This window comes from Mangifera indica, chromosome 2, assembly GCF_011075055.1.
Source record: "Mangifera indica cultivar Alphonso chromosome 2, CATAS_Mindica_2.1, whole genome shotgun sequence".
Taxonomy (NCBI): Eukaryota; Viridiplantae; Streptophyta; class Magnoliopsida; order Sapindales; family Anacardiaceae; genus Mangifera; species Mangifera indica.
The window spans coordinates 21,810,912-21,828,766 of record NC_058138.1 but is presented as its reverse complement, the minus strand read 5'-3'; the positions used below and the strand labels follow the sequence as shown (position 1 = coordinate 21,828,766).

General features: G+C 34.0%; 4 protein-coding genes across 4 annotated transcripts; all 4 read right to left on the bottom strand.

Moving 5' to 3' along the window:
• Positions 1-644: 644 nt before the first annotated feature.
• Positions 645-1,641, bottom strand: LOC123209787 (germin-like protein subfamily 1 member 17). Its single transcript, XM_044627928.1, has 2 exons — positions 1,428-1,641; positions 645-1,338 (listed from the first exon to the last, which is right to left on the bottom strand). The coding sequence occupies exons 1-2, from the start codon at positions 1,543-1,545 to the stop codon at positions 794-796; spliced, it is 663 nt and encodes a 220-aa protein (XP_044483863.1). The 5' UTR covers positions 1,546-1,641; the 3' UTR covers positions 645-793.
• A 7,087-nt stretch (positions 1,642-8,728) lies between these two features.
• On the bottom strand, positions 8,729-9,484 carry LOC123208693 (chaperone protein DnaJ-like). The gene has a single exon (XM_044626213.1). It carries the CDS (start codon positions 9,482-9,484, stop codon positions 8,729-8,731), a length of 756 nt encoding a protein of 251 aa, XP_044482148.1.
• A 4,140-nt stretch (positions 9,485-13,624) lies between these two features.
• LOC123209786 (germin-like protein subfamily 1 member 13) lies at positions 13,625-14,594 on the bottom strand. The gene is made up of 2 exons (XM_044627927.1): positions 14,474-14,594; positions 13,625-14,364 (listed from the first exon to the last, which is right to left on the bottom strand). The coding sequence occupies exons 1-2, from the start codon at positions 14,589-14,591 to the stop codon at positions 13,832-13,834; spliced, it is 651 nt and encodes a 216-aa protein (XP_044483862.1). The 5' UTR covers positions 14,592-14,594; the 3' UTR covers positions 13,625-13,831.
• A 1,586-nt stretch (positions 14,595-16,180) lies between these two features.
• LOC123208692 (uncharacterized J domain-containing protein C17A3.05c-like) lies at positions 16,181-16,831 on the bottom strand. Its single transcript, XM_044626211.1, has one exon. It carries the CDS (start codon positions 16,829-16,831, stop codon positions 16,181-16,183), a length of 651 nt encoding a protein of 216 aa, XP_044482146.1.
• Positions 16,832-17,855: the final 1,024 nt, after the last annotated feature.

Below are 17,855 nucleotides of genomic sequence, written 5' to 3'. Positions count from 1 at the left end.
TCTACGTTTTATCCATGGAAATGGTCCTCCATTACATTTTTGTGCTAATTTTTTTTATCCTAACTTTTCATCAACTGATATTTGTTTATGAAATCTCTCACAATTTTTTTGTAACATATATCTCAATGGTACGACGGTGAGTGTGAGGTGGATTTCGGCCATCAGGTGGGAAGCTAATATAAGCAGCTGGAATGACAAAAGTGTTAAGTCCTGGAATTTGATCAACACTTTGGGCTGTAACATTTGAACCACTGGATTCTTTGTATTTACAGGCAATTTAACCGAAAAGGCGAAATCCTCTGCTTTGGCGAGTTTGGGGTCCTTGCAAAACATTCCATTCACAAACGAGCTTGGTCAACTAAAGACCATACTCATCCCTATGTGCCTTAACACCACTCTAATATTTCTGAAGAATTTTTCTGAAGCCTAGAAAACCCTTCTACTTTTTATGATATCCCTAGCTCAACTTATAACAAGAAGAAACTTTGAGTGATATACTAGTGCACATAAAATTCAAGGAAAAAGTCTTGAAATTATGGGATTCATTTGATCAGTTATATTTTATTTTTACATCATAAATAATGTATCAATACTATAAATTATAAAGATATTTACGATAAAAGTAAGAGAAGAGGGAAGAAAGATAGACACAACATTATATCAATATCTGGTAAAATTAACTAAGTGGAGGCACATATAAACGTGTAACCACTTTATTACACCATTGTAATAATAAAACAGACAAGCGTTATTCAAACAGTAGAAGCTAATTCACTGCATTTGACACATTTATCTAATTATCCATCTTAAATTTTGCCTCAAGGTCTTTCACCACTTTCACATCCAACTGGAAGGCCTTGGCAAGAAAATCTGGTTTAATCGGAGGATTTGATCCAAACACAGCACTGGCAATGGTAATCACACCAGGGTTCTGACTGCTCAAACCAGAGAAAGCAACAGCATTTGTTTTTCCGATATTGACTTGGAAGTGAATGAGACCAATGGGGAAGACGAACACATCACCCGGGTTAAGAACTTTGCTTATAAGTGTATGGTTGGGATCGGAAGTGACGAACCCAACAAAAAGAGTGCCCTCCAGGACAACAAGAATCTCAGTGGCACGAGGGTGAGTGTGAGGTGGGACTTCGCCATAAGGTGCAAAGTCAAGGCGGGCGGCAGAGATGCCAAGAGTGTTAAGTCCTCGAATTTGGTCTACTGTCACAGCTGTGACATTTGAACCAAGTGGATTGGTTGTGTTTCCAGGCGTTTTAACTGAAAAGAAGAAGTCCTCAGCTTTGGCGAGGTTGGGGTCCTTGCAAAACTTCCCATTCACAAACACTGCATAAAACAATCAAATCAGTAAGAATCAACCCTCAGTTAATTTCATAAATGAGAAGTTATATACAGAAAGAGAAGTGAGCATATACCAGCGTTCTTTGGTTCATCGATGGCTACACAGATGTCCTGAAGCGGACTGGGGTCAAATGCGGAGACAAATGAGGAAGCCAAGGCCAAAAGAACGAAAGTTTGTAGAAAACTTTTCATTGTGATCACGCTCTATATATTCTTCAAGTAATTTTACTCGTTGAGGGGTGAGAAATGCTGAAGGCTAACTTCTCTATTTATAAGTGAAAATTATAGAATCAGTCTCGATTGTTTTCCTTTGCTCGAAGCAAATGAGAAAGAGTCCAGCCAGTTGCTAAGTCTTCATTTGCTTTCTCTTAGTTTGTAGTCGTTGATTAAGTTAAAATTTTAATTTCTTCATTGCTTGCATCAACACTTCATTTTATCCATGGAAATGGTCCTCCATTATATTTTTGTACTAATTATTTTTATCCTAATTTTTCATCGGATGTACTGATATTTGTTTATGAAATCTCTGACCATATTTGTGTAACATATATATCAAGTGCTTGTTGATTACGGAAATTAATCCCCTTACTGAAAGTGTCAAAATTTGGGATAATTATGGAAATTAAATTGTACAGGATTGAGTAATTGACCCATGAAATTGAAAGAAAAATATCTGGACTTCTTTTTCTTTTTGAAGAATTCTTATCTTTTTCCAATATGTGGCTTGATCAAGCCATATATAGGAAAAAAGATGAATACTTTTATATTATTATTTAGCATAAATAAAGCCCTATGATGCATGTGGACCAGGTATTCTGCAGAAATTACTTGAAAAAAATATACATTGGAGTCTTAAAATCTTTTCTTTAGCTATCCTTTATGGCTATATATGTTGTCTGTCACCTTCTGGTAATGTTGAAAAGTCCTTTAGTGTTAATTTAATTAGTAAAAGTTTCAAATATTGAATGAGTAATTGGGTTAGGCTTTTACTTGTGCAATATAATCTGATGAAATGCAAGTTTAGAATGTCACTATAATATAAGTACTTCAAGATGAATTGCAAAATACTTGTTTCAAGGTTTGAAAGTGGCAAAAACGTGTACGTGAAATTAGGTATTAAAATTGTTTTTTAACTTCCTAAAATTGCAAGTCTGACAGGATTTCAATTTTAAAATCCACCTCACGAAGCAAATAATGGAGGATTTTGTAGATTGTAAAAAAACAATGAAGATATTAGGTTTTAAAAATACACTATTGGACTAATTATTTCCAATTTTCCATGTGTGGATGGAGACTAAACATGGGTTGGACTTTTTCACTGACTTTACCTTATTTGATATATTTTGATTTTGCTAATCTTTGGCAGTTGGTTTTGTTGATATATTTTAACGTTAGATGTATACATAATTTTCTAATGATATGTTGATTTTTATAAACGATTAATTATGTAACAATTAAAAAAGAAAAGAGCCATTCACACTAATTCAGGCCAATATCATATTCAGTTCATTAATAGTTAAACTAGTATTAATAACACCCATTCTAATTAAAACATTTATTTGAAATAAGCATTAAAAAATTTTTGTATAATATGTGTTTCAATCTTCACACTTCACACTTTACAAAACCAATTAGTTTTGTGTAATATAGGTTTCAATCTTCACATTTATAAACCCAATATATATTTCTGACGCCGCAGGACTAATCCACACTGTATTACTTATTAAGCTAACAGCACTTTATTTTCTTATAAGAATTACACTTGCCTATTCTTCAGTTGTCTCTGCTAACATCTGTTACTAGAGCCGTAACTGATGTTAAACCCAACAACTCTACCTACTGTTGAAGCTCTAGAATCTGATATGTTTTCAGACAACATTTACTCAGTAATATCCACCCAGAGCAATACCCTATCTGAAATGTAAGATACTAGGAATTGTTTGTGAAATTGATACTAGGATAATTTTTAATTGTGGGGTTAAATCATTAAGTATTTAAATATAAAGTTATGTCAAATGTAGAAAGAGCTTAGATTAGGTTTTTAGTTGTACAATTTGGTTATGAAGACAAATACTCTTTTATTGACTTGGTAAAGCCATTGCTCGGAGGTTAAGCACTTTTCACACCCCCTTATGTCACAACAAATGTCACCATGCACAAAAATTGAAATGTTGGGTACTTAAGAGTCTGGGCATTAGAAAATTTCACTAATGCAAGAAATTGTTAAATGAAAAAATTATTGGACTTTCACAAACATAGCCTTTCTAATTTTATATTTTGATCTTGCTCATCTTTGGGCAGTTGGTTTCGTTGATTTTTATACATGATTAGTTATGTAGTAGGTAATTAATAAGAAAAAGAGCCATCCACATTTAAGCCATATCCATTACATTAATTAAAGTTCAAAGACTATTCAAAACTTCATTTATAATTGTAGTTTGAATAAAGTTTTTCAAAACAATAAAACTATGTATACCTATTTTTGGTACACAATTTATGTACACAGATAAAATGTTATCATGTAATTAGATGTTTATTTATCATATGATAGCACATGCTTTAAAATCACCTAATTACATGATAGCATATCACTATATACATGAATTATGTACAAAAGATGGATACACATAACATTGCTCTTTTCAAAATAAATAGAAAGAAAACATAAGTTTCGAGTTGCTTAGAATATAGATAAAACACGGTTACCGTATAACAAGGGTAAAAATGAATTTTAATAAATATGTAATGTTTAATAATTTTATATTGCTAAAATATTTTAATAAGTAAAAAATAACTTTCGATTATTGCAACAGTAATTTTAAATTTTAAAAATTTAAAAACAAAAAGAAAGAAAATCCTTTAATATTTGTGATGATTTGAAACTTCTTTCAATGATGTGTACTTTCATTTATAAGGAAATGTTACATTTTCAGAAAAGAGAGAGAATTTGAGCATCGACTGTTTTAGGCTATTGCATGATCAAGAGAAATTAATTAAACTATAAAAATCATTTTTAAAATAATTACTGATTATTGTAATAAAGGTTTTATCCTAAATAATTTTATAATATTGATAGATATCAATGGTTAATGCTAGTGGTACAATATGTACAAACTACTGATATTGCGCAAGGCTCGCATTGTCACATCATTCATCCATATTAGTTAGCATTCATTGAGTTTATATATAAATTTACTCTTTAATTTATATTACATCAATTTCTATGAAAGAGTTTATAGAATTTGTACTCTAGTATTATTAACTTGGCATTATTATAAATGACTATCATGGAAAAGATCATTAACATTAATTAATAAAATAATGTAAATAGCAAGCTCATTAAATGATCGTTTGTTTAATTAATTAATGGTTGTTGTTAGTGATTAAGTATTTATAGTAACTTATGGAAATTCAATTAAAGGGGTGTCTTCTCATTAACTCATGTCCAGAACAGCAGAAATATTGAAACTGAAGCTTCATGCGTTGAGCCTTGATGAAAGTGAACAAGCTTCATGAGGAATAATTTCCGATTTCCATAAAATGGTGTATTATTGTACTAGTTTGTTGGTGTTGAAAACTGTAAGTTTATGTATGCATTCATGTCAAAGAAAATTTTAACTGAAGGGGAAGAGAGTGGAGAAAAGAGAAAGAAATAGACAACAAACTGCAATCAAATTTAATTGTTTCAGCAAGAAAAACATAGAAAGCGGTTGGAGGTACATATAAATAAAGTAAGGGTAAAGTAAAAATGGGGAGAAAAAAAGGTATTTAGGCCTGAAGTATGAGTTGTTTGTCCTAAAGATAATTTGTTAACTTTTTAAATTTCTAACTCTTGTCTTTGTATGCATAAGAATATAACCAGTAACCATAAGAAATTCAGTAAACGAAAGCAATAACCGTTAAGAAACTAACAATATCTGTTTAACAAAAAGTCAAATATAGTCAATATTAGCACGACAAACATATATATATAATAGAATAAACACCTACCTGCTCCGTTCTGCCTTGACTTCGTTTTTTCTTGTCGAGTCAAATCTTCTTTTTGAATTGTCTTCTTCATTATAAAGAGGTCTTGTATGAAACCATTTTTTGATCTTCCTTTGAATTCAGAGTCATCTTGATTATGACTTGGTATGATTAAGAAAGAGTCTATATTCCTTGAAGTGTACAAAAATGGTAAACGTCGTTTGAGGAAATTACCAATTGCGTGTGAGTATAGGGTTGATTTGAAGACGTAAAAGGTGGCTAGAGTTGCAGTAGGTAGCCATTACTTGGTGGATATTATTTGCTAAAGAGAGCACGCAATTTGACTTTATTGACTTTGTTCCTGGACTTGGTAAAGACAGATGTTGCTTTGAAGAAACACTTTACGCCAAAGGAAATACAAAAGCAACATAAATTTCTGCCACAGTTTATGTAGTAGTTCAAAGACATTGTTTTAAAAAAAAAAAAAGAACTTAGACAGATGCTGCATGGGGAAATCTATTCATTGTGACAAAGAAAATTAGACAAAACTTTTTCTGCTTTCCTCAGTAGAAGAAGAACAGAGGCAACTTTTCATTTATTTTCTTCTACAAAACGCACCGCATTTTTAGCTCTCCAAAACTCACTGCATTACGAAAGTTAAAACTCTACTACTGACAGTACAACTTCACTCTGCTTCTGCTACTACAACCAAAATTTGCTCTTTCACATCCTCCCTCAATTCTAACTAAGAAATAGTTAGAATTGCAACAAAAAATGAGTAAATTTTGTTACAAACAACTCTCTTAATTCTGCTTAACTCAACTTCTTTACAAACAATCCTCCCTGCAGCTCACCTGGATTTCTGTAATTTTTCCTCCAGCACCTTCCGTTTCGGAAAGAAATTCTTTCACACAGTCATCTTTTCCTGTAATTCTCACTACTTGAAGTCTGTCAATGAGTAACCCAAATCTCGCAGCTAACAATGCTTTAGTAAACACATCACCTACCTGACGTTGTGAAGGCACATATTAAATTGCCACAGATTTAGAAGCCACTTGCTCACGAATAAATTGCACATCCAGCTCAATATGCTTTGTCCTTCCATGAAACACAGAGTTTGCTGTCAATGAAGCAGCACTCATATTGTCACACCATATTACTGCTTGACCAAACCACTCCAAATCCAATTCACTGAATAGAGATCTTAACCATTCAACCTCTGTAGCTGCCTGACTGAGTGCCTTGTATTCTGACTAAGTGGAAGAGAGAGCCACCACTCTTTGTTTTTTAGAGCTCCACTGAACCAGATTACCTCCAAGGTAAATGCAATACCCAGTTGTGGATCTTCTATCCTCCAAGTTTCCAGCCCAATCTGCATCTAAAAAAACCTCCAAATTCAATATCGAAGAAGGCCCAAACATCAAGCCATACTCTAGTGTACCTTGAATATATCACAACACTCTTTTTACTGCTTGCCATTGAAGTTGTGTTGGCTCCTTCAAGAACTGACTCAGCTTATTTATTGCATAAGAAAGATCAGGTCTAGTAAGGGTCAGATATTGCAGTGCACCAATAACACTTCTATTCATCGTTGACTTATCAAATACAGGACTATCTCCAGGAAGCAATTTACTACCTACGACCATTGGTGTGGAAACAGATTTGCAATCCTGCATATTCACCTTATGCAAGAGATCAGAAGCATGTTTTGTTTGGCTCAGTAGCAAACCTTTCCAACTTCTCTTTGTGTCCAGACCTAAGAAAAAATCCAATTCACCCGTATCTTTCAGTGCAAATTGATCATTCAGATCAGTTATTAGCCTTCTAATAAAATTAGAATCCAGCCTTGTGAGCAATATGTCATCAACGTATATGAGTACATAAACTACTGATGTGCCTTGTTTAAAAACAAATAAACTAGAATCAGCTAATGAGTTCTTGAAACCTTTAATTTTTAACATCTGTTTTAGCTTTTCATACCAAGCTCTTGGGACTCGTTTTAGGTCACATAATGCCTTCCATAATTTGCAAACAAAACCGGGTCTCAACTTGTCCTGAAACCCTTTTTAGTTGAACCATAAACACCTCCTCTTGCAAATCCCCATTGAGAAAAGCATTGTTGATATCAATTTGGTGAACTCTCTTATCAAAAACACTACCAAGGCGAGCATAACTCTGACTATTGTTGCCTTTACCACTAGACTAAAAGTTTCTAAAAAATCCACTCTTGGAGTTTGCTAAAATCCGTTGGCACCTGCTCGCATCTTTTCTCACTCGCTCACACCCTTTCATACCCGCACGCACCCTTTCACACCAACTTGCACCCTTTCACACCCACACACACCCTTTAGCACTCACGTGCACTCTATGTAATTATGTTCATCATTTTATTACGATTTATAAATATCAACTTTTACATTAGAAATTAATCTGTTTTCTATTTGTAAATATCAACAATTATACAAAAATTAATCTGTATACTCAATATGATGATCTAGGAGAAAAAGAAGAATGTCCCATAAAAACTATTTCGAATATGAAATAATAAGGTAAAGGGTATTACTGGAATAATAATTAAATTTACTTAAAAAAATAAGATCACTTAGAGTTTACCAAAAAAGATTTAAACAAAAAATTCCGTGCCTATTTTAATTAATTTTCTGAGCAAAAGCAGTAAAACACAAACAGTTGAAAAACTAATATAATTTTGAGCATTATTTGTTAGCGAGAGGGAGGTAGCAGGGGCGGCGCGTAGAGAGTTAGAAATAAGAAATTTATAGTTAGTTTCGACTATTGAGGTACATATAGGCATGCGTGCAACGTCTTTGATTAGTTAATTAATTGACTACAGAATCACAATAACAATGATAATTAGAAGATCATTGGAAAATTTATTCAAAAAATTAGAAGCTGATTCAATGAATTCAACTACATATTTCTAGATCTAATGCCATTCATCCAGAACTTTGCCTGAAGACCTTTCACAACAATTTTTTCCAACTGGAAGGCCCCAGCAAGAAAACCAGGATCAATGGCGGCAAGGGCAATAGCATCTGTCTTTCCGACGTTGAATTCAAAGTGAAACAGACCAATATTTGGAAACACATACACATCAGCCTTATTAGAACTTTGGAGATAAGTGTGTTATCGGTGTTGCAACCAACTGGAAGAGTATCCTCAACACATTATACGTCCATAGAAAATCATAGAATATATTATTCACTGAAGAGTTTCCTCCACAGATAAAAATTACCTTAAAACTTGTAATATGATTATTAGTTTAGGTATATAAAACATAAAATAAAACTGGAAAAAGATGATAGAGTAAAATTTCTCCAATGATTACAGTGAGAGTTTTCAAAGAATTGAATTCCATTACATAATACTGAATTACATTAATCGAAGTCCATTACAAAGCCAAAGGGGTTTGAATTATAACTTCACCATTACGAGAAACAACAATCTTTCTGGTCCCGTTAGCTTGGAGAACCATTTTAATTCTGACGTTTCGTAAATTGCACCCTCCAAGGCAACTGCAAGTTTCTTTGGTCTTTGTGCTTCCGAACCCAGATGAAGGTGTTCTTCTGAAATCAGATGAAAATGTTCTTCCGAACTCAGATGAAAATGTTCTTCCAAATCCAGATGAAGAACGATCAGCTGCCTCTCGAGCTCGAGACTGACTGGATTTCGCTTCTTCACTTGAAGGCTTTGACGGTTTAGAATATTTAGAAGAACCAGAAGCAGTGTGCGGTGATGTTTGAGGGCGTTTCTTTGAGCACAAGCTACTATTGTAGACTTGTCCTTTTGCAGGATCTATCAAAACTTCGAAAGCAGATTGAATGAGTAAGAAAGCCCCTTCTGCAGCAACAGAATGATTCTTGTCCGCGTGCAACTTAAGAGCTATTTTCTTGTATTGTTTCTTGATCACGGTTGAATCTACTTGGACGTCACTCAAAGAAAGAAACTCGTACCAGGTGCTTTTCTTGGCGGCCATTTCGTGCACTTTGTAAGCCATGAAGTACTCATCGATGTTAGGTAATTCCGGATTGAACTCTTTGGCTGCTGTGAGAGACCTGATAGCCAAATCTATGTTGTTGAGTTTGAAGAACTCTTCGGCTGCATCTTTGGCCTTTACGGCCGCTAATATGAAAAGATCGCTAAGCATTCTGGCTCTAAGAAAGAGGTATTGTGGTTTTGTTTGATGAATGAAAGTGTTTGTTCTCTTAGAAAGATGGTTTGGCAAAAGATCGAAGAGAGAACAAATAAGAGTACCTCTGATAAATTTAAAAACAGGTTTTCTTGGATAGTAAGTTCTACAAACTCCGTAATTGAATAAGAAACAAATAGTTGTTTTGGAAGCAAATTTTAAAGAACATATGCAAGACCTCTTGATTAAATAGGAAACAAGTGCTTTAACAAGGGAAAGATATTTGAAATAAAATAAGATAATCTACGGATAAATATATTGTTACGATCCAGCTGGAAGAAAAGATAGTTGATTTAGAGTTCAAAAATAATCAAATAACGAATTGCAGATGCAGCGGGAGCTCATATGGTGTTGCAATTAGAGCCACAAGGAAAGTGCTCGTGGGATAGTCCGTTGGTAGATATATCTGCATCCTGAAATTGTAGGAAGATATCTAAGACAAAGAACCTCACGAGCAATCAACTCAGAAGCACAGGAATTATTATTTACCGCATGTACAGTTTGCCGAATTAAAATTAACTAGTTAAAGTTTGCTGAATTAAAATTAACTCTTGCATTAAATGTCGATGGGAATTATTATCAATAAAACTATGTGTATTCATTTTGGGTATACAAATATATACACATTTATATGTGTTATCATGTGATTTGATGATTTTGAATTAAGAATAAAATAATAACCAATCATATGATGATACATATAAGTGTATATACATTTGTATACCCAAAATGGATACACATAATATTACTCAATTATTATTTACCATTTTAATTAAAATTAACTATTATTTAGGAGAAACAACAATCTTTTCGGTCCCATTAGCTTGGGGAACCATTTTAATTCTGACGTTTCGTAAATTGCACCCTCCACGGCAACTGCAAGTTTCCTTGGTCTTTGTGCTTCCGAACCCAGATGAAGATGTTCTTCTGAACTCAGATGAAAATGTTCTTCCAAATCCAGATGAAGAACGATCAGCTGCCTCTCGAGCTCGAGACTGACTGGATTTCGCTTCTTCACTTGAAGGCCTTGACGGTTTAGAATATTTAGAAGAACCAGAAGCGGTGTGCGGTGACATATGAGGGAGTTTCTTGGAGCACAAGCTACTATCGTAGGCTTGTCTTTTTGCAGGATCTATCAAAACTTCGAAAGAAGATTGAATAAGAAAGCCCCCTCTGCAGCAACAGAATGATTCTTTTCCGGATGCAACTTAAGAGCCATTTTCTTGTATGGTTTCTTGATCACGGTTGAATCGACTTGGACGTCACTCAAAGAAAGAAACTCGTACCAGGTGCTTTTCTTGGCGGTCATTTCGTGCACTTTGTAAGCCATGAAGTACTCATCGATGTTAGGTAATTCCGGATTGAACTCTTTCGCTGCTGTGAGAGACCTGATCGCCATATTTATGTTGTTGAGTTTGAAGAACTCTTCGGCCGCATCTCTGGCCTTTACAGCCGCTAATATGAAAAGATCGCTAAGCATTCTGGCTCTGAGAAAGAGGGATTGTGGCTTTGTTTGATGAATGAAAGTGTTTGTTTTCTTGGAGAGATGGTTTGGCAAAAGATCGTAGAGAAAACAAGAGTACTGTTTGTGTATCAGTTAATAAATAATTAGTTAATGGTTGTTATTATTGATTAAATGTGTACTGTATGTAACTGACGTCCACAAGTCAAACTATTTATGCATTAACATTTAGATGTACAATAACATCAACAAAGCTGGTCATTTTTTAGAATTTTTTTCCCTATGGGCAAAACAACTTTGGGTGCAGTCACCTGTGGGATTCATTGTCAATCAGTTTTTTTAATGTCATCGAAAAATGTAACTGAAAAAGAAGAGGAGAGAAAAGAGAAAGAAATAATACATGTAAGCTTTTTATTATTCGAAAAAACCTCTCATTTTTTATTTGTATGCATCTAGAACTTTTTTTGGAGATCTATAACCACATTTATTTCCAATTGGAAGGCTTTGGCAAGAAAATCTGGATTAATTGGAGAATTTGATCCAAATACGACGGTGGCAATAGTAATCATACCGGGGTACTAGCTGCCCAAACCGGAAAAGGCAACAACCCTGTTTTTTTTATATTTACTTGGAAGTGAATGAGACCAATCGAAAACATGAACATATCACCCTTATTAAGAATTTTGCTGATTAGAGTATTGTTTGGATTGGAAGTGACGAAACGAACAAAAAGAGTACCCTCCTAGACAACAAGAATCTCAATGACAGTGGGGTGAGTGTGAGGTGGGTTTAGCCATAAGGTGCGAAGTCAATACGGGTACTCGAAATGCTAAGACTGGAATTTCATCGACGCTTACGACCGTAACAATTGAACCAACTGGATTGTTAATTTGTGTTTCTAGGTAATTTAACTGAAAAAGAGAAATCCTCTGCTTTGGCAAGTTAAGGGTCCTTGCAGAACTTTCCATTCAGAAACACTACATTAAGGAATCAAATCAATAAGAATTAATGCCAAGGTACATAATGGCTAAGAGTTAGCTAGTTTAAATTAATAAACAGAAAAAGAACTTAGTATAAAATTAATACTAGGGCTCTTCGATTCATCGATGACAAGATTTAAACTTGATACCTTATCAAATCGAGTTCACTTTTGTATTGCATTAACACATATGCTGACATATGAAATGTGATTAACATATCACATATGAAGGGTAAAGAATGCTATATACATTTAAAATAAGTACCAAATTAAGTATAAGTGAAAATGTGTTCTTATATGATTAAATAATACCTAGTCATACAGTGATATATTATTATTATATATTTTAAATGCATATAACATATGTGCTAAAGCAATATAAAAGTGAAATCGACTTGATGATATACAAATTATATCAATTGATAAGGTATTGGGTTCAAGTTCTAACATTTATAATCTCAGTTAATATGATAACATATGATAACATACTAATTATTTTTATCCTAATTTTTCATCGGATGTACTGATATTTGTTTATGAAATATCTGACCATGTTTGTGTAACATACATATCAAGTGCTTGTTGATTACGGAAATTAATCCCCTTGTCAAAATTGAAGAGAGATAATTATGGAAATTAAATTGTACAGGACTGAGTAATTAACCAAGAAATTGAAAGAAAAATATCTGGACTCTTTTTTTCTTTTTTTTGAAGAATTCTTATCTTTTTCCAATATGTGGATTGATCAAGCCATATATAGGAAAAAAGATGGATATTTTTACATTATTATTTAGCATAAATAAAGCCCTATGATGCATGTGGACCAGGTATTCTGCAGAAATTACTTGAAAAAAATATACATTAGAGTCTTAAATCTTTTCTTCGGCTATCTTCCCTCCTTTGGAATGTCGGCCGGCGTAGATCAGGCTAGATCTGCTTCGGCTGACGTTCCAGAGGAGGGAAGAGAGACCATCGGATGATGATGATATGTCAAGAAAGCTTTATTATCGATGATGACATCGGATTTGACGTCTGAGATTAAAAGCTAAACTTTAAAAGGAATGTTATTTTTTAAAATTTAATTTAAGAAGAAATTGTTAATTTTTAGAGACTGGGAGAATAAAGAGATAAAATTTTAAAAAGTTAAAATTTTGTTAATTTTAATAAATTATAAATAAATAAATAAGATTTTCAGAATTAACGAAAAGAATCTTGAGATAATAACATACATTGGGTGGGAATAAGTCCTTTGGCCATTCCTTAATTGATTCGTTTGACTGCATTAATTATGTAGAAAATAGGCAGCCGACAACTCAATTGGTCAAAAACTTGACAACGACCCAGACCACGTAAAGTTGTAAATGGATTATGTCATTATCCTTAAGACACGAATTTATGTGTATCACTTATGAATTAATTAGTTAATGATTGAATTATTGATTAAATGGTTAATGTAACTGATGTCCAATAACCAAACTATTTGTGCATTAATATTTAGATGTACAATATCACCAACAAAGCCTGTCGTTTTTTCGAATTTTTTCCTATGAGCAGAACAACTTTGGGTGCAGTCACTTGGGATTCATTATCAATCAGATTTATTCTCATGTCATAGAAAAATGTAACTGGTAGAGACGAGAGTATAGAAAAGAGGGGGAAAAAAAAAAGGGGTCAACAAATGCAATCAAATTTAGTTATATCAGTAAGAAAACCATGGAAACTGACTGGAGGTACATAAAAAATGTAACACCTGTATTACATCACTATCACACGTCAATAAGTATTAGGAAAAGCACATATTATAAATATATTGAAATTGTAGAAGCTACTTTCATGCAATCGAAAAAATTATCTTGCTGTCTATCTAGAACTTTTTCTGGAGATCTTTCACCATGTTTACGTCCAACTGGAAAGCCTTGGCAAGAAAATCTGGATTAATTGGAGGATTTGATCCAAATACGGCGTTGGCAATAGTAATCACACCGGGGTTTTGGCTGCTCAAACCAGAAAATGCAACAGCATTCGTTTTTCCGACATTGAATTGGAAGTGGATAAGACCAATAGGGAACACGAACACATCACCCTTATTAAGAACTTTGCTGATGAGTGTGTGGTTGGGATCGGAAGTGACGAACCCAACAAGAAGAGTACCCTCCAGGACAACAAGAATCTCGGTGGCACGAGGGTGAGTGTGAGGTGGATTTTGGCCGTAAGGTGCAAAGTCAATGCGGGCAGCTGATATGCCAAGAGTGTTAAGTCCTGGAATTTGATTGACATTTACGGCTGTAACATTAGAATTAACTGGATTATTTGTGTTTCCAGGCGTTTTAACTGAAAAGTAAAAGTCTTCAGCTTTGACGAGCTTGGGATCCCTGCAGAACTTTCCATTCACAAACACTGCATTGAAGAATCAAATCTGTAAGAATTACTGCCTGCGTACAAAATGGATAAGAGTTAGCTAGCTTAAATTAATAAACAGAAAGAGAATTGAGGAGAACATTCATGCCAGCGTTCTTTGGTTCATCGATGGCTACACAGAAGTCCTGAAGAGGACTGGGATCAAATGCGGTGGCAAATGAGGAAGCTAAGGCCAAGAAGATAAAAGCTTGAATAAAACTTTTCATTGTGATTATGCTCTCTCTATTCTTCGCGTATTGTTATTATTGCTTATGGAGGGGTGAGAAATGTTGTAAGGTTAGCTACTCTATTTATAGACAAAATCTATTGAACCAGTCTCGATTGACTCAAAGAAAATCAGAACGAGTGTTGCCAGTTGCAAAGTCTTCGTTGGCTATCTTTTACTCAGTTTGTAGTTGTTGATTAAGTAAAATTTTTAATCTCTTCGTTGACTACATCAACAGTTTTGACATGGCAATGGTGCTCTTTTTATATTCTTGCACATCGTTATTTTAATCTTAAATTTTCATCCGATGTTCTGAGTGCTGATAATTGTTTATGAAAAACTCTGCCGCGGAATTTTTCTTTTTCTGACATATATAACGCGTGCTTATTTAGAAAACAGTAATACGATTACAGAAATTAATCCTTTCACTAATAAATTAATATCTTAATATCTTACAAAGAAAATAACTGTATTAGCTTGAGAGTGTCTAGGTTGGCAATCCTGGTTAAACGAATCTTAGCACACACCCTTTAGCACCCACATGCACTCTGTGTAGTTATGTTCATTATTTTATCACTATTTATAAATATCAACTTTTACATTAGAAATTAATCTGCTTTCGATTCGTAAATATCAACAATTACACAAAAATTAATTTGTATACTCAATATGATGACATAGGAGAAAAAGAAGACTGTCTAGAAAAAACTATTTCGAATATAAAATAATAAGGTAAAGGGTATTATTAGAATAAAAATTAAATTTACTTAAAAAAATAAGATCACTTAGAGTTTACCAAAAAAGATTTAAACGAAAAATTTCATGTCTATTTTAATTAATTTTCCAAACAAAAGTAGTAAAACACAAACAGTTGAAAAACTAATATAATTTTGAGCATTATTTGTTAGCGAGAGAGAGGTAGCAGGGGCGCGTATAGAGTTAGAAATAAGAAAATTTATAGTTAGTTTCGACTATTGAGGTACATATAGGCATGCGTGCAACGTCTTTGATTAGTTAATTAATTGACTATAGAATCACAATTACAATGATAATTAGGAGATCATTGGAAAATTTATTCAAAAAATTAGAAGCTGATTCAATGAATTCACCTGCATATTTCTAGATCTAATGCCATTCATACAGAACTTTGCCTGAAGACCTTTCACAACAATTTTTTCCAACTGGAAGGCCCCAGCAAGAAAACTACGATCAATGGCGGCAACGGCAATAGCATCTGTCTTTCCGACGTTGAATTCAAAGTGAAACAGACCAATATTGGGAAACATATACACATCAGCCTTATTAGAACTTTGGAGACAAGTGTGTTATCGGTGTTGCAACCAACTGGAAGAGTATCCTCAACACATTATATGTCCATAGAAAATCATAGAATATATTATTCACTGAAGAGTTTCCTCCACAGGTAAAAATTACCTTAAAACTTGTAATATGGTTATTAGTTTAGGTATATAAAACATAAAATAAAACTGGAAAAAGATGATAGAGTAAAATTTCTCCAATGATTACGGTGAGAGTTTTCAAAGAATTGAATTCCATTACATAATAGTGAATTACATTAATCAAAGTCCATTACAAAGCCAAAGGGGTTTGAATTATAACTTCACCATTACGAGAAACAACAATCTTTCTGGTCCCGTTAGCTTGGAGAACCATTTTAATTCTGACGTTTCGTAAATTGCACCCTCCACGGCAACTGCAAGTTTCTTTGGTCTTTGTGCTTCCGAACCCAGATGAAGGTGTTCTTCTGAACTCAGATGAAAATGTTCTTCCAAATCCAGATGAAGAACGATCAGCCGCCTCTCGAGGCCGAGACTGACTGGAGTTCGCTTCTTCACTTGTAGGCTTTGACGGTTTAGAATATTTAGAAGAACCAGAAGCGGTGTGCGGTGACATATGAGGGCGTTTCTTGGAGCACAAGCTACTATCGTAGACTTGTCTTTTTGCAGGATCTATCAAAACTTCGAAAGCAGATTGAATGAGTAAGAAAGCCCCCTCTGCAGATACAGAGTGATTCTTGTCCGGGTGCAACTTAAGAGCCATTTTCATGTATTGTTTCTTGATCACGGTTGAATCTACTTGGACGTCACTCAAAGAAAGAAACTCGTACCAGGTGCTTTTCTTGGCAGCCATTTCGTGCACTTTATAAGCCATGAAGTACTCATCGATGTTTGGTAATTCCGGATTGAACTCTTTGGCCGCTGTGAGAGACCTGATCGCCATATCTATGTTGTTGAGTTTGAAGAACTCTTCGGCTGCATCTTTGGCCTTTACAGCCGCTAATATGAAAAGATCGCTCAGCACTCTGGCTCTAAGAAAGAGGGATTGTGGTTTTGTTTGATGATGAAAGTGTTTGTTTTCTCGGAGAGATGGTTTGGCAAAAGATCGAAGAGAAAACAAATAAGGGTGCCTCTGATAAATTTAAAAACAGGATTTCTTGGATATCAAGTTCTACAAACTCCGTAAGTGAATAGGAAACAAATAGTTGTTTTGGAAGCAAATTTTATAAGACCTCTTGATTAAATTGGAAACAAGTGCTTAAGGGAAAGATAATTGAAATAAAATAAGATAACCTTGTTACGATCCAGCTGGAAGAAAAGATAGTTGATTAGAGTTCAAAAATAACTAAATAACGAATTGCAGATGCAGCTGGAGCTCATATGGTGTTGCAATTAGAGCCAGAAGGAAAGTGCTCGCGTGATAGTCCATTGGTAGATATATTTGCACCCTGAAGTTATAGGGACATGCCTACGACAAAGAATCTCACGAGCAGCCAACTTACAAATAAAGTGTACATCGATGTCAATATGTCGAACGCAAGTTTTTTAAAAAAAAATAGCTAACTATGTTGAAAGTAGATTGATTATTACAAAGTAAAAGTGAATGGAAAGAAATGTCATGCTCATGAGAAACTTGAGCAGCCTTTTACATGCTTGCAAGTGGGAGCTTTCATGTAGTGATTGAGCTTGTTCACAAAGTAAGCAAAAACTACTCTTGTGATTGTCACATATTGCAAGGCACCAGTCAATAGTTCTTCTATAAACAGTAGGATCAACAAAATATTCATTTTCATTAATTGCGTACTCTTGCAATTTGAAACTATGCATGTCATATAAAGATTTGCTTTACGCAAAGTAGTTTTCTTCAACAAGTATGTACTGAGTTTGAGTCAAGTAAAGATTGTAATCAACTCTGTGTTTCAATATCGTTCTAATCTATCTTAAGAATTTTCCTAAAGCATAGAAAA